Source organism: Puntigrus tetrazona, chromosome 2 (genome assembly GCF_018831695.1).
Source record: "Puntigrus tetrazona isolate hp1 chromosome 2, ASM1883169v1, whole genome shotgun sequence".
Taxonomy (NCBI): domain Eukaryota; kingdom Metazoa; phylum Chordata; class Actinopteri; order Cypriniformes; family Cyprinidae; genus Puntigrus; species Puntigrus tetrazona.
This window is the reverse complement of record NC_056700.1, coordinates 15556734-15580046: the sequence shown is the minus strand read 5'-3', so window position 1 is coordinate 15580046 and position 23313 is coordinate 15556734. Positions and strand designations below refer to the sequence as shown.

Sequence of the window (23313 nt, the reverse complement as noted above, 5' to 3'; positions counted from 1 at the left end):
AACTTTGCGTGTCTATTGAAAAAGTGAAAAAACAATAGCCTAAAACCGTTTACCGCTGTTCATTCTTCCATATTGCACGACATAGCACCCAGAGCGTTGTATTTTGTGCATTGTGAGAATAATCATGTCGATCTAACGTGTGTCTCGAAAATTACTATAAAACTATTAATGCGGTTAATACAGAATCAGTGTACTAATTCAATCACTGGGGGAAAAAAAGTTATTTGCATTTGTAATGTAGTAGAATGGGTCAGAATGGGTTAATAAAGATTACTATCACGGGTCCTACAGCCAATCATTTGAACCCGAGAGCTTGTCTCCATAGGAACAGGAATGTTTACTCTGATACAGGAAGCCACGATTGTTCTGGTAAGTATCCGCTTGTGGTGAATATGTTACAAAACTAATGTATAAGCTTGCACAAATGTATGCCATCTTAACTCTTACTCAAATAACAACTTGTTTTATTGTCCTAATGCTTTATAGCAACCAATATTAGTTGAACGTTTTGCAAAACGTCTTTAAACAGGTCATAGTTGTTTACGAATTACGTTTCTTTATCATGCTCTTTCCCTTCGTACAGCCAGAGCATTTAAATGCTATATTGTGTTTTTTTATACGTATGTAGCACTATATAAATTTACATATGGTTAGACTTTATTTTAATGCATCCTTATTACAGTGCAATATACTTTTATGTACTGAGTAATAATAGTTAACTATGCCTACTTGTAGGCTGCTGAGTATATGCTTACGGTTAAGATTAGGGCTTGTTTTAGGGTTACTTGCATGTAATTATGCATCATTTATTGTTTAACTGCCTGTAACATGCATAGCAACACTTAAAGTAAAGTGTTACCGTGTATTTATTTCCAGCTAGGTTCCCCCCAGTATGGACACACTAAAAGCATGCCAGTGATGATGAGCTTTTGTGCTCAGCTCTGGAAATAGCGGCCACATGGACCACTTCCAACGCCAACAATCTGTGTGGAATTTAGTCAAGGAAAATGTTCCCTACTCTGAGCTTCCCGAGATCCGAGCTCTGCTGGGAGAAACACTGATTGATACATATACAGAGTTATATTCAGAGGTAAATAATTCATATTCATGAATCAGACTGGCAAGACAAAACAAGCACTTACTGAAAATACGTATAAGGTAGTAGGCATATAATTTAAAAAATAACTGCAAGGTCTAGACTACATAATTCATGACATCTTCTTTTGATGTTTAATACAGTCCCTATATTTTCCTTTTGAAAGGCAAGTGGAAACCTCCCTTGAGGTGGTGACTGCTTGTTTTTATTTATTTATTTAGGTTAGATTAGGGTTTGGTAACATAATAAAATATATATATTTTTTTAATCTTGTAAACATTTGCAAAATGCTGTACTTTTTTGAAAGACCTCAGAGAGCTTCGCTTAAAGTTTAGATAATGCCAGGCACATACAATTCTGTGCTCTGCATTCATATGCGTTTGTGTTTTGTAATTTTATGCACTGAATTAGAAAAAGTCTCCCTGAGCAAGTAAGCTAGTATGCACTGATGCGTAACTCTAAACCAGTTTTGAATTACAGCTCCCAAGAGTGCATTATCTCGCAGATCCTGAGCGCATAGAATGCAAACCTTACTTGTTTGAGATCCGACTCTTTCAAAGATAAATTGTCTTTTACAAACTGCATAGCCTCTCGCTATATACAGACAGCGATGTGCATATGGAAATAGTGGGTGGAAACTTGTCTATGGAAGACGTATGTGATTCCTCCTTCCTCTGAACACTAAATAGGATTTATGACCTTCTTTTTAAAAAACCCACTGCTGTGGACATACCAGATAAGTACTTCTGAATGTGTTGAAGCTAAAAATCAAGCAAATAATAATAGTGATCATGATAATTAATTGTCTTAATAAATGCAACCAAGGGCATTCATACCTCGTAAAATCTGGAGGTAAACAGTTTTACATTTTTCTCAGAGTTACATTTTTCCAAGAATGTTTATAACTAATGTGATGCAAATAAAGAACAAAACTAAGAATCTTGTTTCTCTGTCAGTTTCCCTCCCCTCCTCCCTGTCTCTCTTTTGCCTCACAGCTTATCCCTCAGAACATTTAACCAGTAAAAGATGAAGGTCAATAAACAAGAAAAGAAAAAAATGTTCTTTTGTATCAAAGTTTGCATTTGCTCACCTACATTTTTAAGCCTGCATCCTGACAGAAATTTTTCTCTGGTGGCACATCAAATCTGGTTCTGCAGAAGCTGGAGTGCAAATAAGAAGAAGCTGGCCTGTGTTCAGCAGAGTTACTTAGGCTTGAAGTTGGTTTCATGCAGTCACAGCAGGATCAAAATTCTCAGGGAGCTGGTTTTACTCTGCCTTGCATTGCCTTCGACAAGCTTTGAAATGAATTTTCAGAGTCCGAGGGAAACTTGAAAGTCACAAGATAGGTGTGGAGATCGGTAATAGAGTGCAGACATTGTTTGCCGGTGCCGTGACAGGCTTTCATATCCATCTCTGGTTTTTCACCTCACGTGGGGCGTTTGTGCGAATAACACGTGGATTTTCCCTTAAATTTCCGGTTTCTTACGCGCATTTCTTTTCAACTCAGCAGAGATTAGAGACGCGTGCGATGGGATGTTAACCAGCTGGCTGCATTTCTCTAGTTGTAGAGCAGCTTGTAACGGGGATTTGGAAAGTGCATTTCATACAAAGCTGAGCCAAACATCGTTCTCCTGTAACACTTTGCTCTGCTGACCTGTTCTAGGTGGAGATGTGGGAGAAGATTTGGCAGCAGCTCCGTTGCTCAGAGAAGGGCAGCAGGCCAGGAGCCCCCATATTCCCTCTGGCTGACCCCCCAGCTGTTAAAGAGCTGCTAAAAGCAGAGATTCAGTTGTTGCTGCTCACGCTAAGAGAGAAAGCAGCCAGACAGGGCAGGTGAGGAAGATGCAACGTTAGAACACCAAAACACATCAAGCCTCAAACATTAATTGGTATCTATTAAAGCTAACAAAACTAACACAAGTATTTTAACTCTGTAAGAGTTTGAGTGGATATTTTTATATATAATGGTTATAGTCATTAAACATTATTAAGCAGTTTTAATTCATTGTTTTTTTTGTTGTTATTTTATTTGTATTGGATGATAATCTATATAAAAAACAGGATAACACAATGCAGTAGTGGTTTGATGTAACTATATTACTTATGATATTAACTGTGACTTGTAGTCATTTCTCAAAAGTTTTCAAATGAAAATTCCATTTGAAAATCTACAACTGTGAAGTCTCCTTTGCAGTTCCCATGTTATAAATACTTTCCCTCTTTTGACAAATGAATGTTCTGACCTTAATGAAGACCCCAAGTATTCTTTTCAGAGGACTGGGAGTGAGATCATAGGTCATGGCTTTGCTTTTGTAAAGTAGCATTGCTTTAAAGAATACTTGCTGATAAATCATTGACTTTTAAAGCTAAAGAGCAGGCATAGGAACACATCACAAAAGGACTGTTTTAGTAAAATGAAGTGAATCAATTACGTCAGCGGTAAAGAATATGCTTGGTTTGTTTGACAGGTCATGTTCTGTTTGCCTTTAAATTTGTAGCAATTTATGATTACATTTCAATTTGTTGCCTAGTGACTTGTCTTTCTAAGGGTTCTTTGTTACAGCATAGGCTTTTTGTGGCTTCTTGTCTAATATAACAATGTGCTGGGAAGAAGATATTTACAGGTACCAGTCATGCAGGAGAGGCGATCTTCTCTCAGCAACCAGCTAGACAGTGAAAAGAATGTCTACACAAGGTCTTCTTTTGATCGCTGTATGACAAAGAACACATTATTAGCAAGGATTTCATGGGTTAACAATTTGCATTATTCTTTTTCAAAGCTATAAATCACTTTTTGGGCCAGTTCATACTTCACTCTTAGTAGTTAAAAAGCTCTCTTTTCAGCCAGGGCTTATCAGGAGCAGGTGTTTGGCAAGTGCAGTCCAACAGAAACAAAACACTTTAATTCGTTCTCAAATTGCTGAAACAAATTGGCCCCGTCACAAAGAAATAAATGTTGCATATGTGCGTTGGGGTGTAAACTTGTTTGGTTTCAGTTTCAGCTTTTGTTTTAGTGTTACCAAATTTCTTGGATGACGTCATTTAGCTGTTGATCTGCTTTGAGGACAAATCTGGATTACTTCTCTTTCATATTGCTCCAGTTTTGGAGCTTTCCTGCACCTGATGCTGGCCAAAGCAGGAAACCGTTGACTCAATTCTGTTTTAACGGGCAAGAAAGCTTTTGAAAGGAATTGATTTAATGGATCTAGTTAGTGCCACTTTTTTCCCCTCTCGGCCGATGGCCTTCCCTCCCTCCTGTGTGGTCTACGTCCTTGTCTGCGTGATTTGTTGTGGCTGTATGGAGTCGAGCTGCACCTGTTTCTTTATGCTAGGTCTGCTCCGTTCAATGGGCATTGAAAGAGAACCTTAGTTCATGTGTGAACTGCGAGCGGCTGAGACTTTAAAAGCCGACCAAAGGAAGGTTCTTAAATCTCTGGAGAGTGATACCACAACAATCAGCGCAGGAAGGCTGGAAAACGATTGTTGTGTGAAAGTTGTGTGCGCTGCGTATTTCACATGTAGGTAATTTATCAGTGCAGATGGAGGGGCGGTTTCGAAAGGGCCTCTTTTTTTACTCCGATACGCTGAGGGATTTTTCCTTTCTCGTCTTTTTGATGTGGCGGCTCCTCTGTGCCATCTTTGTTGGCAGGAGTGGGTCTCCTCCCTCCTCTGTGAACACCGCTAAGCTGCTTACTGATTTGGGCCCACAATGTAGCCTCTGTTTCTGTCAGTACATCCCCTCTATATGAGCCGAGCAGAGATGGGCGTGAGACCTCTGCTTGTATCGCACGCATTCAGTCAGAGATGCTTGTTAACGTCTTCTGGATCTTTTCATCAGGCTACAAAAGTCCCACAAAGATGTAAACTGTATCCTGTCAGTGCTAAAGAAGAAAGCCGGGAAGATGTGAGCAGGGGTGGGCTGAAAGTGATACACAGCTTTAGGGTCTGAATAATGACTGAGAGTGAGAAAAGACCATCTGCTTGCCTCATCTTTGTTGTATTTCTGGCTATTCAGATGTTTTCCTGTAATATGGCTCTTCTGGCTCATATGTTTGTATTAATAGTTTAAAAGGAAGTAGTTAAAAAGTTATTGTTGTTTATAAAGGATTGAATGGAAAATGGTTAACGATGGCTAAACTGAAGATGTCAGTCTGCAATTGTCAACACATTTAAGCTTCAATTAAGATGTATTTATTTAATGCATTTTCAAATGCAAACCTTTGTGCTTAGTTTACAATAACGCTTCAAAGTACACTGCAACATCAAGTCCAAGCTTGATTTATGGTTAGAAAACTTGGCTGAGGATAAAAGGCCTTTGCTCCCTTGTTGTGTGTTCACTAGTGCCTTCATGCTCTCTTTTTGCTCTCTGTTTTAATACTGCTGCAAGGACTGAGAGAGCTGTTTTATGTCTCACTAAAATATCAACACACTGTTTTATTATTTCAGATAATAAAAATTATTTGTGATAGACAATTTTAGATTGATAGATGCTGTCAGAAAAGAGTGCTTTCGCTTGTTCTATTGTAGTGTAATATTTCTAAGGGCCAGAGACCAAAGTTTATTATTCAAATATGGATTGCTTGACTTTCTCAGCAGAACAACAGTCTGCTGTATTATTAGTGTTGTGTTTGAATGGACATATGGGGTGTACTGAATAAATAATGTGTCTTCCAAGAAATTCTGAAGTCTTTTAAATAAGTAAAATCTGCTTGCTAGCTCAGTGTTTCCCAAATGTATGTGTTGAAGGCACACACCACGCAACCCCTATAGCTCTATCAGTAAGGCTTGACACCAAACCAGCAATGTGTTAAATGATTTGATTTTGGATACAATTCAGCATCTTTGCACATTTTTAATGCATTCCTAAACAGGAAAAATCGATACTATGAAGAAAGAGACTCTCCAAATAGCTTCTCTACTTAATAAGGCACCTGAGCTATTTTGCCTTTTACAGGTTTCTTGAAAAAGAAACAGTGCATTTATTTATCAATTAAATCCAAGTCAAAGTTTTTTTTTTTTTACCATTTTAATAAGGCAGTTCACTGTTTGGAGTCACTGTGGTAGGTCACTGTGCTGGCACTGTCCACTTTCACAGTTCTGCCTTTCTCACTGTCAGTAAATGTGTTTCAGGGATGAAGAGGAGCTCATGGCCCGGTACAGTCCTGCTGTGGTGAGTTACGCACTGGGCACACAGAGACAAGGGAGTCCAGGCAGCTGGTGTGAAACAAAATCACCTTCCAGACCCCCGTCAAGTCTGAGCGAGACTAGAAACAGGTTGGTTTTTCAGAAATATGTGTCTGTGAGTGTACTTCTACTTGAATAATATTGATATATTGATTAATACTCTTTTTTCAGGTCGGTCTCCAGCCTCTCGTCTCACTCTAGCTGTGAAGATGAAATCAAGACTTTAAGACACAAGTTAAACATCACCCATATAGATGAGGTTGTGACCCATCTCAGGTGAGGGCATGTGGTGTTTTTAGTCAGCGAGTGGACATTTTTGCACCCATAAAGGGAACAGTGGTACCCTTTTCGAAGGAACTGAATACTTTAAGAAGTGGTCACTTTAAGGAAGTCATTTTGCTGTCTTCTTGTGGTGCATTCTCACGGTTCAAAGTTTACTTTGTCTTACTTGGGATTTTAAAATGATCAGTTACTCAGACTATATGAGCAGAAATATTCCTCACATGTTGACATTTATTATGCTTTAACACAAAAGCCTCTAAAACAAAATGTTTAAAAAAATATACGTTTGAAATAACTCCCGCTCAAAGGTTTAGCTTAAGTTTTTAAAAGCTTTTTTAAAGTAGTCTGCTCACCATGGGCCTTATTTATGAAATATGTTTACGTTTAAATTTGATTGTAGGGTGTACGTACGCTTAAATCCAAGATGGGATTGATGTGGAAAAGTGCTTAGTGACAGATGTACATACTTTTTATTGTTGGAGTATTGCAGGTTTTTGAAAATGTAAGCTGTTCTTGCTGCGCACTGTTTAAATGATAATGATTGGGGATATCTATTAATGTTAATGACATTAATTAGTCCTAATAAGTCCTTTTCGAGGCAGAGAGCTAAAACCATTCATTTACATGCAAGTTCAAGATCATTTGCGATTCATAGATTTCACATCTGAAAGAGACGCTTACTCATTTCCGAGAAATGCTCGTAAGATCAAATTTAGGATGGTTTCTGCGCAACATTTTATGAGGCCCCAAGTCTAATTACTTAGGTCGAAAATACAGTAAAAGCCATTAACGTAGTCATTACTCCAATCTTCAGTGTCACACGATCCTTCAGAAATATATTCATATGCCGATTTAGAGCTCAAGATTTATTATTTACATTACATTTATTATTATACATTTATTATTATTCAAAACTGTTCAAAACAGTTGTACTTAACAATTTTATGGAAACTACATTTTATTTTATAAAAGTTCAGAAGAACAACATTTATTTGAAATCTTTATGAATTATGAATGTCTTTACTGTCTCTTTAATCCTTACTTGCAAAAGAAAAATATTCATTTTGGCTTTACTACTTTATATTTGCATTCAATTACTATATCTATATTCTATAACCTTTGCAGCAATGTGCTAACCAACTCTCATTAATTTGTTACTACAGATCAAATAATTGTCATTAAAGTATTAATTGACTGTTACATAGGGTTAGTAGAGTATGCTGACGAAGCTACGAAGTTACTTATATTCAGTAGAATTTCTGTTAAGGGACCATTAAAACAAAGTCTTTTCAAATATTACATAGTTTGCATGTATTTGCAAAGTTACTTATAGTTAATAATATAAGTAACTACATATCAACAACCTTTTTTTACTATACTGACCTCAAACTTTTTAACAAGTCAATCTGTCTGGATAGATATATGTAGTGCACCCTTCAGAGAGCTCACTTCAAGTGCTCTGCCCTTTCAAGTGAGCAGAGAACAGAATATGCTCACTTTCAAAGGAAAGTCACCCAGAGTGTGAGTAAATGCTATTATAACTGATGATTGCTTTGAGCTTATTATGAAAACTATGAACAACACAGTAAAATGTCAGACCTAATTCCATGCATACAACAAGCGCAATTACTTTTTTTATCAAGCAGATAATATTGGAATCATTTGTTTACACCCGAGGCAATGTACATAATGTAATGACTTTTTAGCCAGCAAGATTGTCCGTTTGCAGTTTGATCCTGTTGTGCGGTGAAGTTAATATTGTGGAACACACATTCCTCAGGGCAGAATTCTCCCTTCTTTGCTCAACACACGCTCATCCTGACTGTGGATGCAGACCAGACACGCTCCTTCTTGTGCAAACATGCCGTTGTGAGAATAGAGAGTTGGACTGCCTCACCGTCCTTGCTTTTTACCTCTTTCCAAGTCTGCTCATGCTCACACACACCTTTATCTAGGATTATATTACCTACTGCTGGTTCGAAAATGCATCAACATTTTGAATTTGAGTTGTTTGTAAGTGCATACATATGCTACTAGTCAAATATTTGGACACGCTTGACTGAACTGGTTTCTTTTGATCTTAAAAAGGTTTTCATCTGAAGTCCAAATTTAAGTTGGCCACAAAATAAGTTCATTCGATTTGTTAGTTAATTAGTTCACATTATTTTATGGAGTTATAATACATTTATTTACTATTAATTACTAAGATGTCCATTTCGTACTGCCTCTACATCTTAGGCTTACATCTAGACGAGCCTCTCTCACTCTCTCTTTCAGTCTTGCTTTCCAGAGCTCTTGCCTTCTACCCTTCAGACCCCTTGCTCAACTCTTTGCCACTGTCTCTTCCCTACCTCCCATCCTCTACTTCTCCACCCAGCCAAGAGGAATGCAAACAGTAAGTGCTGCTCAGCGGGGCAGCAGGGTATTGAGATAGAGGGAGGGGAACTGAAGCGAGCAGCCCAATCTATCCCTCCATCAGAACAATAGACCTCATTGTGAGCAAATGAATACCAGACCCTGACATATGTAAGATTCCTTGGCCTTAAAAGAAAAGTGAAGGGAGTTTAAGTGACTACAGAGGTTATGTAACGGAAGAAGTAGGCCAGTTTTCAGGTCCTTGCTTATCTGGAAAAAGTTCACGGTGCAGTGTCCAGTTCAGATAAAAACTTTTTTCTTACTTTACTTACTTTTACTTTTACTTATTTGTGTAATTGTAGATTAAACATGAAGTCATGTTTTGTATGAAGTACTTAAATGAGAAGCAGTCCCATATTTCTTGGCAGTCCATAATGGCGTTGAATGTAGATTTCGACTACATATTTCGGCTTGATCCTTTATAATAGAAGGTCTTGTTTGATTGACAGGTCAGTCATAATCGAAGAATCTGAAGCACTGAAAAGAGATGTGCAGGTCCTGCAGGTAAGGACTCAGTTTGCTAAAAAAAATGTTGGTTTTGATTGCATATAACAACATGGTTTGAAACTACATAGGGGGGGTGGAGAAATATAAAAAAAAAATCCTTTGAGCACTTTGTGTTTTTTGCATATTTTCAGATTGGTCAATGATCAGATCTCCCTTCTGAGCTGCACCATTATTTATTTATTTTTGTGAAAGACGCAAGACATAAAAGCATGTTGCATCCTCATTAGACTAGGGTAGACCATAGTTTTGTTGTTATGGTTTTTCCAAACTTCCAAACTGATTGTTGTAACGCTGTGGAACTGCTATTGCTGTTTAATCAAACTGCATGTTGTTTTCAACTATCTTAGTTTGGTGCAAATAAAAAAGGCAGAGCAAATTTGTATATTGACTCTCCTTAAGTGTCTGCCTTTGGGAATAAGAGAATTTTAATTAAGAAAAAAATTTAGCACTTTACATTACAGTGTCCACTATAATTATAATTATCTACTATAATAATCTCAATAGTGCTTTTATTTGCTGAGGAAAGTGAATGCAAAAATCACTGCCACGATGCTACAGTCTTGTGACTGGTTACTAGGATCAGTGTTATTGTAGTATTTATGTACTATTTATGTATTTTTTGTGATCAACTTTTTATTATCTTTTGCGTACAACATCCATTTGGGATAAAATGCCAAACAACAACAGCAATAGACATCCGATGAAGCCACATATTCCACCAAGAGACAGAAGGGAGAGAGAGAGAAAAATACATAAAAAATACAGTCCAGTATTTTAGAACAGAAACATTGCCAAGCATCAGTTGTAGATTTGGCCTTATTAATTCGTGCTGTTGTACATTCACAGGCCACGATTTTAGGGAGACTATGGATCCAATATGTTTCTTTAGACATTTGCGGTGTAAACCAGTTCTGTATTAGCATCTTTTTTGCAGCTGTAAAACCAGCAACCATTTTTTTTGCATTAAGTTTATACAGATGCCAGAATCATCATTAAGAGTGTTTATGTACTATTAATAATGTTTTGAATTAGCTTTTTTATTTACAATCTTCAATTTTAGTTCAATATATATATATATATATATATATATATTTTAGCTTAAACATTTTGAATTAGATTTTACCTTTACCTAAATTTACATTTACCTTCAGCAATTGTATTACTTCATTTGATATCTTTTATTTTGTTTAGTTTTAGTTAGCAATATTTTTTTAATTGTACATATTTAGTTTGATTTTAAATAGTGTAAAATGATTTTTAATAATTTAATAGTCTCAATGACTGGCTTCCAGATATGACTTAGGTCTATCCTTCAGTGCATGTCTGTTTGCTTTTGTTTGCTTTATTTATTTTGAATTATAATATTATAGAATTTATACAGTTCTTTCGGCCTAAGTGTGAACAAAAATGACCAATTAGCTACTAAAACTCTTTTTTTTGTAATAAAAATATAATCAGTAATTATGTACAGAATCACTAAGTATTCACTTCTGTATACACAGGATAAAGAGTTATTTCCTTTTTATAGTTTCAAAAGCAGCTGCCAAATGGATAAGCATGCATCAGCTACCATCATACGAGCGGCATATGTTTTTCATAACGGATCACAAAGCATTAACTCGTATGTTAAACTAGCTCCTAAAGATCCAGAGATGATTGGTGCAGGAAGCTTTCCATCTATGCAGATAGCGCTGATCTCCTTTCAATCAGCCAGACTGAGCTTCAGGTTTCTACCGAACCCCGTGTCAACCAAACTTCTACAACGCTACACCATTTGTTTTTGTTTAACACACACATGCGCACTGTTTGAAGCATTCTGTCTAGACGAGCTGACACATACGCTTGACATGCTGAACAAATCCAGTCCGCCGCCCGCTGTGAGAGCTCATCCTGCTTCACGTTAAGCGCCACATATGTTCTGATTGGTCGTGATTACGTCACGTCGCGCAGCACTTTCACTTTCAGGGTGGACAGACAAATTACTTCTTGCTGGAATCTTGTCTCATCAAAGTGGGCTGCTCTTGAGGTTCACCTAAATCGACAGGCGCATTATTGACAGTGCCAAACCAGGGCATAGTGTTCCCTCTGGACTGGAATGTGTACTGTCACGTACCATTACATTTGATGCTGAAGAAATTAAACAGTTCCTCTGGGGTACACAGTCTTTGGGGAGAAGTCAATTTAATCTGAACACTGTTAATCAGAATATTAGTGTCAGCCAAGAATGTGTGATTTAGACCAGTTGCTCTCAACCAAGGGTCTGGGGCCCAACAGGGGGTCTCTGCACAAAAGGAGCCACAAGATGGCTTTAAATGGTTTTGTGTTTCAAACGATAAAACAACTTTAATTAATGTCAGGCTCAAAAATATTTTATTACATTTAGGTTTTGAGTAAAATTATTATTAAAAACATAATCATGAATGATTAAAAGTAAAAAAATTAAGAAATGTATGGATACATTGCTTATACTGAGTGTAAACATTTTATATTGGGAAAAAACGTTAATTTCTTAAAACTTCCATAATTTAATTATTTTAAAATAAAATATAATCAATTTATTTCATTTTAATTTAAAATATTTACATATTTAACATGGCAGTGCTGAGATACTACACTGTAAGCTGAGCCAACTTAAAATTTCAAGACAACTGGCTTCAGCAGATTTTTGAGTTTTCTCAACTTATGTATCTAATGTGATTTTATTGAATTTAACTTTGTTTTCAGTTTTCAGTTTTAGTACTTTAATATTAAATGCCCTGTAAAATGTTTGTGTATGTTTATTTTTGCAAACGAACGTACTTTTTTTTTTGTTTTTTTTAATTTAATCCACTCATCTGACTCCTGGCCATACTGAGTGTAAAGGGAGTGTGTCAGTGGGCATCCTGCTCCCTCTGCTCTTAGATTTCAGTGACCTGCCTCATAACTGCGGCTGTGGTATTTCTTTTCCAGCAGGATTCTGGGGTTTCTCCCGCTGTCCACAGACCACAGGGCTAAAATGAATAGGCTCCCGTCGAATACCCTGGCAGTGAGGACGCTCTCTTCAGAGAGCTGAGCTCTGTTTGTTTTTGTTTCATTTAAAAGGATGAGAGTAGAATGCATGTGCTGGGACAAGCATGACTCTACATGATATAGCAGTGACTCAGAGCAAAAAAAAAACAAGGCAGCAGGAAGATTGGTGTAATAATAGTACTCCCCTGCCATATAACATGTGGGCTAATGGAGATCCATGGCTTTGCAGCGAAAGCATGTGGTTTGGAGTTGAGTTTTAAGAGCTCAGTCTCAGTGGAGCAGTCCTGTGGAATCATTTAGTGCCGTGTGAGCTCTGGATCTGCTTTATAATGAAGCTTGAGAGACAAAGCCTGTCACTTTTTCCAACCTGAACTTGATTCTTTAATTTTGAACATAGCCATTTATGATTTATGATTTAGCCATTTATGTTTATGAATTATCAGTCATTATAATAAATTTTTTTTTTTTTCTTTTACAAAAAAAGCATAAAAATTTACAGAATACAAGGATAACATCAGTCAATAAGAATTTCTAGTTATTTTCAAAAGAAGTTTCTTTTGCTCATAAGCTGAATTTATTTAATAAAACATAATAGTACTGTGTAGTATTACTTCACTTTTAAGTATTTTCTATCTTGATGTAGTTTAGAAAGTAATTTATTCCTGTGAAGGCAAAGCTGAATTTTCAAGTCATTACTCCGGTCTCCAGTGTCACATGATCCCCAGAAATCATTCTAATATGCTGATTTGGTGTGCAACAAAAAAAAAAATATTATCAATGTTGTAAGTAGTAGTAATTTTGGAATCCATGATACGTCTTTTCAGCATTCTTTGATAAATAAAAAAAGTCTTTCACTTTTGATCAATTTAATGTGTCCTTGCTGAATAAAAATATTAATTTATAATAACAACAACAAAACGTGTTTTGTGTATATAAAAAAAAGAGTTAACTGTTAAAGGTGTTCTTGTTATGTTATATGCACTTAAATTATAGTAAGCCTAGTAGGTAACACTTTATTTTAAGGCGTCTATAATACAGAGTAATTACCTTGTACATAAAACAAAATGTACTTACCATGTAACAACTAATGTAACATATGTGCTTAAATACATGTAATACTATTGTAATTAAATTAAAATGACCGAATACTACACAGTGTAAAGTGTATCAAGATTGTACTTAGGTGTAAGTAGCTGTGTAACAGACTCAGTCACATATGTGTAACAGTAGCTGCCTGTTGCATCTACATAACTACAAACTGTAATTACAGGCTGTTCCATAATTTAGTTACATGATAAGTACTTTATTGAATGCAAGTACAATGGCTACTACTAAGTAACTAATTAGGTATTTACTCTGTATTGTGAGACCTCAAAATAAAGTGTTACTGTATAGGGCCGTAGAGTAAGTACATATAGTTAATACTCAGGATATAAATGTGTAATTACACTACAACAAGGACATCTTAAAATAAATCTAAGATGGTTTGCTATTTTGCTGCTCTCACAGGGTGGTCTGTTGACTGCTTTTAGACGGGTTTTTGTTTTCACCGGGTCAGAAAGGGAGAAAAACTCAGCTAAACTCAGCTCAGCAAACCAAGGCTAGCTTAAAGCTTAGTAGAAATGAAATAACTGAAAGTATCATGGTGGGAGTAGAAATGATTTTATTGTTTTGATGTGTTTTATCACAGGAAAACCTTGAGGCCGAGAGAGCCAGTGCTCAGACACAACCAGCATCTCCAGAACCAAGTGTAGCAGGTTTGTGATTATTAATCTTGACAAAGGGGTTCAGTTTTCATGCAGTTCTGTATCCTAAACCGACCTGCACTCTCTTTTGTTGAGCCATCCTACTGCATCATTTCTTCCCATAAACGCTCCACCATAATGACCGTTAAATCATCTCGTTATAAAGCTTTACAATTCTCCAGATGTGAATTTAGAATCACCTTTGAATTGTGTATCACCCCCATCTAGTGGTTCACCACTGAAGCACTTTTTCCTGTTTGTTTAACTCATTTGACTGATGAAAACCGGTCAGCCCGTATGTGATTGTATAGACGACAACACTCTTCATAAAAAAACTAAACAAGATAAATCAAAATTCAGCCGTCTCAAAGAAAACATTTTTTTCAGCCTTTCATAAGGACAACTTGTCAGTAAGCAATATTACAATCTTTAATCTACAGAGGTCAATCTGCTCAGACTAGAGTGTTCAATAAAAATAATAAAGTAAATGATCTAATTAAAAAAATGATATAGAATTGAACATTTTTTCCCAAGGTTATTGTAAAAAGTTGTGTGGTGGAGCGGACTACCTATCACTGATTTCTTGTTTTCTCTTTTGGCTTTCAGAGCTCAAACAGGAACGGAGACTCATTCAAAGGGATCTGAATGAGCGGAGTTTAATAACCAACATCACAAATAAAAAGAGTACCAGAAACCCACAAATCCACACAAGGTCAGATCTGCTTTCTAGAATAAGTCTTTGTATCCGTCTCGAGAAAAATGCAAAGTCATGTAGCTGATCCAAGGCTCTTCTGAAGTGTGTGTACATGTATGCACGTTAAAAATGTATCTCTCTCTCTCTATATATATATATATATATATATATATATATATATGCATATATATATATACATACACATATATATATATATATATATATATATACACACACACACATATATATTTTTTTTTTTTTGTTTTTCCGTTACAGAGATAAACGCAAACCTGCTCTCTCTGCAAATGATTTGGAGGGTCTGAAATCAAACTCAACAGTTTCCTACTTGAAACCATATCCACCCAGAGACCTAAACCACATCAGGAGTGATCCGACCCCAATGAGCTCCTCAAGCGCTGAATCCACAAACCCCATTTCTGCTTTGGAACAAAAGGACAAAGAGTGCAAGCACAGGGCAAATTCACTAAGAGCTTCAGCCTTCAGACTGGTTCCAGCAGCCTCAATCAAAGCATCCGGATCCGTCAAAGACTTCCTTCTAAAGATGGAGGTGACTAAAAATAGTGACCTAGTCTGTCTCCAGCCCGCTCCTCCTGCAGTGCAGAGAACAGCCAGCAGGGGACAGCTGTGCGTTCCTCAGCCTGAAGGTCTGCTCAGTTCTCTGTGAGAACCACCGTATGCAGCTCTTCACCGTCAGACGTCTTAACAGTTCAGTGTACATAGGAAGAAAGAAAAAAACGGCGCGATAAAACACAAAACCACAATCTGATCTTTAAAATAAACTTTATTTACCATTTCAAATTGAACAGTTTACAGCTGACATGACTAAGACAATTTCAATGCTGTTTGGCCCTAAAATTGAAAAGACACATGGTTAGATACTGTACGTTTGATAAAGTACTGAGCTCATGTCATTGTGCTTGTCATTCTACTTCAGTTTTTTATATTGCCATGAGCACAAAAGTACACACACACATACACACTATATTGTAAAGTCTTTCAGGATGCAGGGCACGGGAGAGAAAGATGTAATTTTTTGCATTATTTTCTGTTGCTTTCAAACACGTACATGTTTAAAGTGCCGTAACAACACGAAAATACATCATGCTGTTTACATTAACCAAAATAATTCACAGTTTCAACTGAGATATGCTGATTCTGTGTATAGTTTTAATTAATACAGCAATAAAACTGTGCTCATTTCCATCTTGGACCTAGAGGTATTTGTGTTTATATTTTCCACAATTATAGTTTTTCTGTTTTGCTTGTTCTAAACACAGCCCTGACACGTTTCCTTAAAAGGTGTACGCCGTCACAATTAAATTCACGTGAAGAAATAGCCAAATTAGGAGCGAAACCAATTTAAAAGCGTTCTTTTCAGAAGCATTACATACCCAGATAAAATTATGTTACATAATATCGATCATTTTAAATGCATTTCCAAAAAATTCAAAGATCGGTATACGTGTTAAAACATTCTTTCCAGGCGATCAAATGTGCTTTCTTTTTTACGTTGTGCATAATACATGAAACTGGATCACAGATCGACGGAAATGTTCTTAAAGGGTTTGCAGCACTACAAATACACTTGTTTACAATACTGAGAAGAAGATATAACATTGTTGGCTTTAGACTGTGTCCTTCTTCATCAATAATCCATTTTGTTTGACCAGATGTTGATGTAAAAAGCATTTCTGTTTTGTTTTTTTTCAAGTTTCAGTAAAAAGCCTTGGTTTGGCAATGATTTTGAGATCAGCTGGTTTGAGAAAAAAAAACTGTAGTGTCACTGAACATAGCTAAAAATGTTTACAATTGATGGTAAAATACAGTTTTAGTACTATAAAAATAAAAAGGAAAAATCTCTTACAAAGGTAGGTTCTGCTTGTTAAAATGGCACAAACGGATAATTACATACTGATTAAAATTACATGACATCAATATAGTGACACTAACATGAACTAGGTTTGACTCAGCAGTTGAACGTCCACTACACCGAACACTCTGTACACAGAACATTAGCTAAGTTACAATATGAAATGAAGTAAAAACAACTAAAAATAAACCCCACTACAGCAACCCACCCTGATAAAAACAGAAAACACAAACATACACAACAGTTGAGTTTTTGTCTTTTTTTTTGTTTTTTTTTTTACATTACTGTACAACGGAGAGAGATGGGGAACAGTGCGAGAACAGCACTGATGCATGACGTGTCTATTGTTAAAAAGAGTCTGCATGTCAAGGTCAAAATCCAGGTCTGTTCACATAGAGACAGACACATGGTCTTCACGCCACGTTCAAGCTCTGAGGACCACACATCAGAAAAATGAGAGGGCTTCAATCTTGTGCATTCACATTTCCGACAGCGATTAATCGTACTGTAGCTACTGCGCACGTAGCCAGCTAAAGTGAACCAGTAAATAAAAGTGCTGTTAGTCTCACGTCGCCTAAACTGCTGCTCTAATCTACTCCACTAACTGTCTAACAGAGGAAAAGCTAGAGTTTGTGACCTGCAGGTATGGTTGTGCTAAGACCAGTGAACCTCTAACTACTCCCCTGAGTGTCCGATACCTCCTGTTAGGCAGCAGGGTTACTTTTATTCTTCTCGCTTTTTTCCCTACTTCTTAATAGTTAGATTGTGTTTTGTATATTTTTGGATAAAATCTTAAAAATATATATATATATAGATCATACCTTCATGCAAAGATTAATAAAATGTACAATAACAATGACGTAGACTATTATGCCATCAAGTTTTTGAATACTGACTCTTTATGTGACCTGCTCCATCGTTTTGACTCATTTTGGCACTTTATTCATTGAAAGAACAATCTCAAAAATCAAAACTTTCAAAAACGTCATTTATGATCCAATGCGGAAAATTAATTAAATGGTGCTGTCATAATAGAGCCTTTTTGACAGACCACGGAGATTTATTCAATCTTACTTTAAGGCATCAATGAGTGAAATATAACGCGTTTACGGTTATACATTTACAATTTTACTAACATGCTCTTTTCTACGTTTTCTTTTTTTGGACATTGAATGACTTTCCTGAGGTAAATGTAACATCAGGTAATGTTCACGAGCTGTTTAATTCACATCTTTCTGCGACATGAAACGTGATCACATTAGACGTAAAATTTAGTAAGCGTCGTTCGTTTTTGCGCTATAACTAGTAAAGAAAAAAAGTTGATCAGTTCGCCCGCTCTCGGCGCTGCCTTTAAAATGTGAGGCAGCGTTAGCGATCTATGATGTCAAAATGACATGTTCGAATTTCTGAAAGCCCAAATAAGCTGAGACTTTGTATCATCAAAATCAATGCAACAAAGCATTTTTTTTGCCTCGTTCTGACTCAAAATGACAGAGCACGTCACATACTGCATTCCTCCTCGCACAACACAGGAGAGAAATACCAAATAAACTATTTTGACTTGACTATATACAAAGATTCACTGTTTAATCAGAAGTCTCAATACGTGATGCATCAGCACATTAGCAGCTGCGTTGCCAGACTCCCCGTTAAAAGGCGTCGGGCAACATCCCAGACAAATTCACAGTGTAACCAGGACTCTTCATGAATATGTGCCACAACAACCGTATGCATCATAAGGGGCCTTATAGAAACGTCACTGGAATGATATGATATGCGGCATCTAGCCATACCAACAATATGACCAAAATTCTCCATACCAATATATCCCCTCTCCACAAAACCAAAACGAAACAGAATGCACCACATTAACGTAACATGCTATGGTTTCTACCATGAGCATTGGATAGTTTGGCCTTTTATGCGTCTAGCAAGGCTATTAATGTTGTTTTAAAATATTAGGCCAGAAAAGTTGACTTCTCCGATTTCACCAACTAAGCGATTTTTGACTGATGCTGTTTACTTCTGATCGTTCCACATGCAGTTACCCTTTATTCAAATGTTCAATGACATGACTAAGCATAGCCAGATGCCTTTAAATGACACACACACCAGTTCAAGTCTCTCAACACACATAGACAACAAAAAATGCATACAAACACACCAACTAAATCAGAACACAAAGGTCTGTGCACATGTTTTTGGTAACATGCCTCTTTTTCCGTGTAGAGCGGGGTTAGTGTGCATACTACAGTACTGAATCTAAAGAGGAACTAGCTGCTTCGGTTATCGCACACATGCTCCCCTCGCTCAGGAGATGCCTCGGCTCGAGATGCCCGGAAGACTAGACAGATTTGGCATTTCATGTGGACGCTCCTACATGAAAACCCCTCTCCTTCATGTCAAACACTCAACATCAGCAATAAATCATCTCAAGGTGTTGGAAAATGTTTTGCGAAAAAGCAAATTGTGTGTAACCCTGAGAATGGGCTTGAGAAGTTATATGCCTCGGTCCAGATACCTCAGTCAGTAAGAGCTTAAGACCAAATATCCTTCGTTTTGTATTTGTGCTCTCACTTAAATGGAAATAAAGTTGATATTCTCTTGGCCTATGCTTTATTATTTATTGGTTTATCGGTATCAGCCAGTCTACTTGACTAGATTTCCAGTAAATATTGGCGCTAACACTTTTGTCAACCGGCCAATGGATAATATACAAGTTCTGTTTCGTAGTTTTAGGTGGATTTTGAGTTATCACGGTGTTAAAAGGTCATTTAACATGCATTATGTCATTACATTGACCATCAGCCACCCTGCTTTCAGACACCAACAATGGCCATTGAAAAACCATATCGGCTTGTGGATGAGATGGTTCCCAAACAAGAAAAAGGGTACAATACAGCAACTGAAAATAACACTCCATTTAACAGTGCCTTTACAACATTGCCACAAAGAATATTTGGTCCTCAGCTATTAAACCTGACCAGCACTGCCGCCACTATACACACGAGCCAAGTCCCACTGTAGCTCCTGCTGCCGCTACAGTCACCTTTCCAGACTACTCAACACAGAGTGAAAATATTGTACAATGCGCTATATACACACTGCGTGTATGCAAAGACCTCCTGTATATGAACACGTCTTTTTTCTTGTCTTTTTAAAAAAACTGCAATATTAAATTATGTCAACAAAAAGAAAAAGGTTTTGGATGACAACCAATTTCTCTAGAGGTTAGATTTCATAAAGCCCTTACAATATGTAAAGGTCTCCAGCGAGAGTGGCCTGTCCCGCAGTGTGGGAATGGGAACCGTCCTGGGGGGAGGGTGGGGAGGGGCTCCTCTATGCGCTTGGTGAGGGGTTTAATGTGGAGCCGTTGCTTCCTGGGATGGTCAAACCGATCTCATCCTCTTTCTCCTTGAGTTTCTCTTTACCCTCGTCCTTCAGGTCTTCTTTGAGAGGGCACACCTCCACTGACTCGGGGCCTGTGGTGGCGTATCGGCCCTTGCGGTGCTCCTGGAGAGCAGGGCCCCAGTCTGGGTCAGGTTTCACAGAGTTCTTCAAACGCTGCAGAGGTAAGAGTCGATTCATCAACTGTTTTGATGTAGGATTTAAATCACATTTTGGAGGAAAATAGTAGTTGTTACCATGATTAACTTTTTAATGCAATCTGAGAGCCTATGACCCTGCATAGACAGCGACGCAGCTACCATGTTCAAGGCCCATAAAGCTAGTAAGGAAATTGTTAAAATAGTGCATACGACATATGGTTCAACCATCATTTTATGAAGCTATGACAATAATCTTAAACTTTATTCTACAATTTCTTATTTTCCTGCGTAAGGTCTTATTTCATGAGTGCACCACGAAGTGTGCGTGTGATGCAGGTTCTGATGTAGAACGTCCATCTTTCTTAGCTCATCGTCTGTATATCCTACTTCAAAAAATAGCATGTCATCCTCTCGGTCAAAATTTTAAGACATGTTTACAAAGACAGTTCTATGAACAACACGTCCATGTCAGAATTCCTCTTATGAATGCACAACAGAAGACTGACACACAATAAAAAAAAATACAGAATATTTTTACAATTACAATTATTCTTGCATTTTATTTTTTCGGTTTTCGTATTTTGGAAATCGTATTTTAACGATGTCCTTACTGCCTTTCTACACCTTGAATGTGTCAGTTGCTTTGCTGTCTGTGCAGGACAAGAAAGCTCTCAGATTTGATCAAAAATATCTCAATTTGTGTTCCAAAGACGAAAGCAGGTCTTGCGGATTTGGAACTACAGGAGGGTGAGTAATTAATGATCGTATTTTCATTTTTGGGTACATTTTGTGCCGATGACAGCTCTTTAAGTGGAATGCATCTTACCTCTAAAAATGTAGATCCTTCAGACACAGCAATCTTGAACAGAGCATAGATGGGTATACAGATGACTGAAGACAAAGCCATGGCAAACCCAATGACCAATGACCAGCTGGGGTATACATAGTCATTGTAGGTAATAGGCTTGTACTGTATCACAGTGAAAATCAGAATAAACTGTGAAGAGACAAAAAAGGATTAGATTGAGAGTTATGGAGAAACCTGCTTCAGGAGGAAAAAAATGAATCCGAAAAACCTGTCACTCACAGTAATAATGAAAGGCGACACGTATCTCCAGCAGATCCTGAAGAAGATCGGAGGAGGGAAGCCCAGCATCATCTCCACATCTTTAAAATAGTTCTTGTGGCCTTTGTGGGAACACAACATTGAAATGAACACCTCGGTGTACTTCCAGCTACTGTGGACTTTAAACAGAGCATGTAGAAAGTGACTTAGAGGACTCACCGTAGACATACATTATACAGATGCACATGATGCAAGAGATGATGACCAGAGAGAAACTGGCAGCATAGTTGTCCATAAGCAGCAGCCAGTATATTCCTGCCTAAATCACACACAGCATAACAGATTAAGCAATCCATGGATTAAGGATGTGTGTGTCGTTTTGTTTGCTCGAGTGTGTTTTTCTTACTCACCTGTGTGGTCAGAGGCACTCCCAGGAGGAATCCTATTATAGCGACTCCCAGTGTGACATAGGTCTTATTTTTGATAATCCAGTCAGTTCCGATCTCATCTACTACAGCCGTCACCAGAGTCTCCAGTAGACAGAACTACAACAGTGAACAGAAATGAGAGGCGAAATGAGTAGGTCAAATTGTAAAATGAATAAAAATAAGATAGAAATACACACAAAATGAGAAAGGGAAAGGGTTTGAAGAGATATGTAAAATATTTAAATCCTTTAAAAGTATAAAACCAAAAATAGATGTTGAAATGATGCTAAGCTATGCTGAAAGTGCTATCGCCATATCCGGAGATCGGCTGAATAGATTTTAAAAAAGTACAACTTTTTGAAGAATGAGAATATTTTCAAAAAAAGTGGAGTGTTCCTTTTAAGTTTGAATAGAGTCTTGCTTGTTGTCACTAAGTCTGTTTTCTTTTCATTTATTTATTTTTTTTTAAATTGCAATAATATTTCATCATATTCCTAGCTTTATTACATTTTGTTTGCTAAATGCAGCTTTGATGAGAATTAGAGAATCCTTTAAAAAACATATTTTTAAAAACCTAACTTTATTACAGACTGTTGATTTGTAGGGTAATTGCAGAAAACTGTGGTAAAGAATACCTGAGTACCCAGGCCCAGTAAAATGAGCATAAAGAAGAACAGCAGGGACCAGAGTGGTGATATGGGCAGCAATGTTAGGGCCTCCGGGTAGGCCACAAACGCCAGGCCTGGCCCATGATCGGCCACCTCTGACACGTCCACCCCCAGATGATTAGCCATGAATCCCAGGATGGAGAAAATAACGAAGCCAGCGTACACACTTGTACCACAGTTTGTTACACTGATGATGATACTGTCTCTGTTTGAAAACAGACAAAAAATGTGTACAAGTATTAGTAAGTGTGCGTATCACAATTTGAACTGAAATATTTATTAATTTAATTCCTTCCTTGATTTCACATAATGCAAGTTAGAAGTTCTATGCATTTATCTGTATCAGCCACACGGGGGTGCTACAAAGTCATCAAGCACTCATCATACTTCAGGTCCGAGTGTTTTAAAATGACAGAGAAGCAGAAAAATAAAAGAAAAAACGTCTATTACCTAAAACAGTTATTGTGGAACTTGTTATATGATGCCATGGTAATAAGCCCACCCCAGGCGCAACCCAGCGAATAGAAAATTTGAGAGGCAGCATCCCCCCATACCTGCAGAACACAAAATATGTTATTACAAACACAATTTCAATTGATCTACAGAATGCGCAGTTTTGTAATGTACTGACCTTGGCATCTAGAATTTTCTCCCATTGAGGGGTCAAATAGTATTTGATACCACTGACGGCTCCTTCCAGAGTGATTCCTCTGATGAAGAGAATGGTCAGCACCACATAAGGGAAGGTTGCTGTGAAATACACCACCTGATGAAAGACAT

At 37.3% G+C, this 23313-nt stretch overlaps 2 protein-coding genes across 7 annotated transcripts in view; one reads left to right on the top strand and one right to left on the bottom strand.

The window, feature by feature from the left end:
* The first annotated feature begins 340 nt into the window (after positions 1 to 340).
* ccdc24 (coiled-coil domain containing 24) lies at positions 341 to 16163 on the top strand. Its single transcript, XM_043259972.1, has 9 exons — positions 341 to 369; positions 877 to 1090; positions 2760 to 2929; positions 6227 to 6370; positions 6452 to 6556; positions 9427 to 9481; positions 14184 to 14250; positions 14845 to 14950; positions 15209 to 16163. The coding sequence occupies exons 2-9, from the start codon at positions 959 to 961 to the stop codon at positions 15615 to 15617; spliced, it is 1188 nt and encodes a 395-aa protein (XP_043115907.1). The 5' UTR covers positions 341 to 369; positions 877 to 958; the 3' UTR covers positions 15618 to 16163.
* The window catches only part of slc6a9 (solute carrier family 6 member 9), a 43283-nt gene continuing 35686 nt past the window's right edge, over positions 15717 to 23313 (bottom strand). For all 6 annotated transcript variants that reach the window (XM_043259956.1, XM_043259949.1, XM_043259962.1 and 3 more), the window contains 8 exons: positions 23165 to 23299; positions 22984 to 23087; positions 22501 to 22738; positions 21848 to 21982; positions 21657 to 21756; positions 21459 to 21559; positions 21198 to 21368; positions 15717 to 20387 (listed from right to left, as the gene is read on the bottom strand). In XM_043259956.1, coding sequence (XP_043115891.1) covers positions 20163 to 20387; positions 21198 to 21368; positions 21459 to 21559; positions 21657 to 21756; positions 21848 to 21982; positions 22501 to 22738; positions 22984 to 23087; positions 23165 to 23299 — 1209 coding nt within the window. In that variant the 3' untranslated portion in view covers positions 15717 to 20162. The remainder of the gene's footprint in view (positions 20388 to 21197; positions 21369 to 21458; positions 21560 to 21656; positions 21757 to 21847; positions 21983 to 22500; positions 22739 to 22983; positions 23088 to 23164; positions 23300 to 23313) is intronic.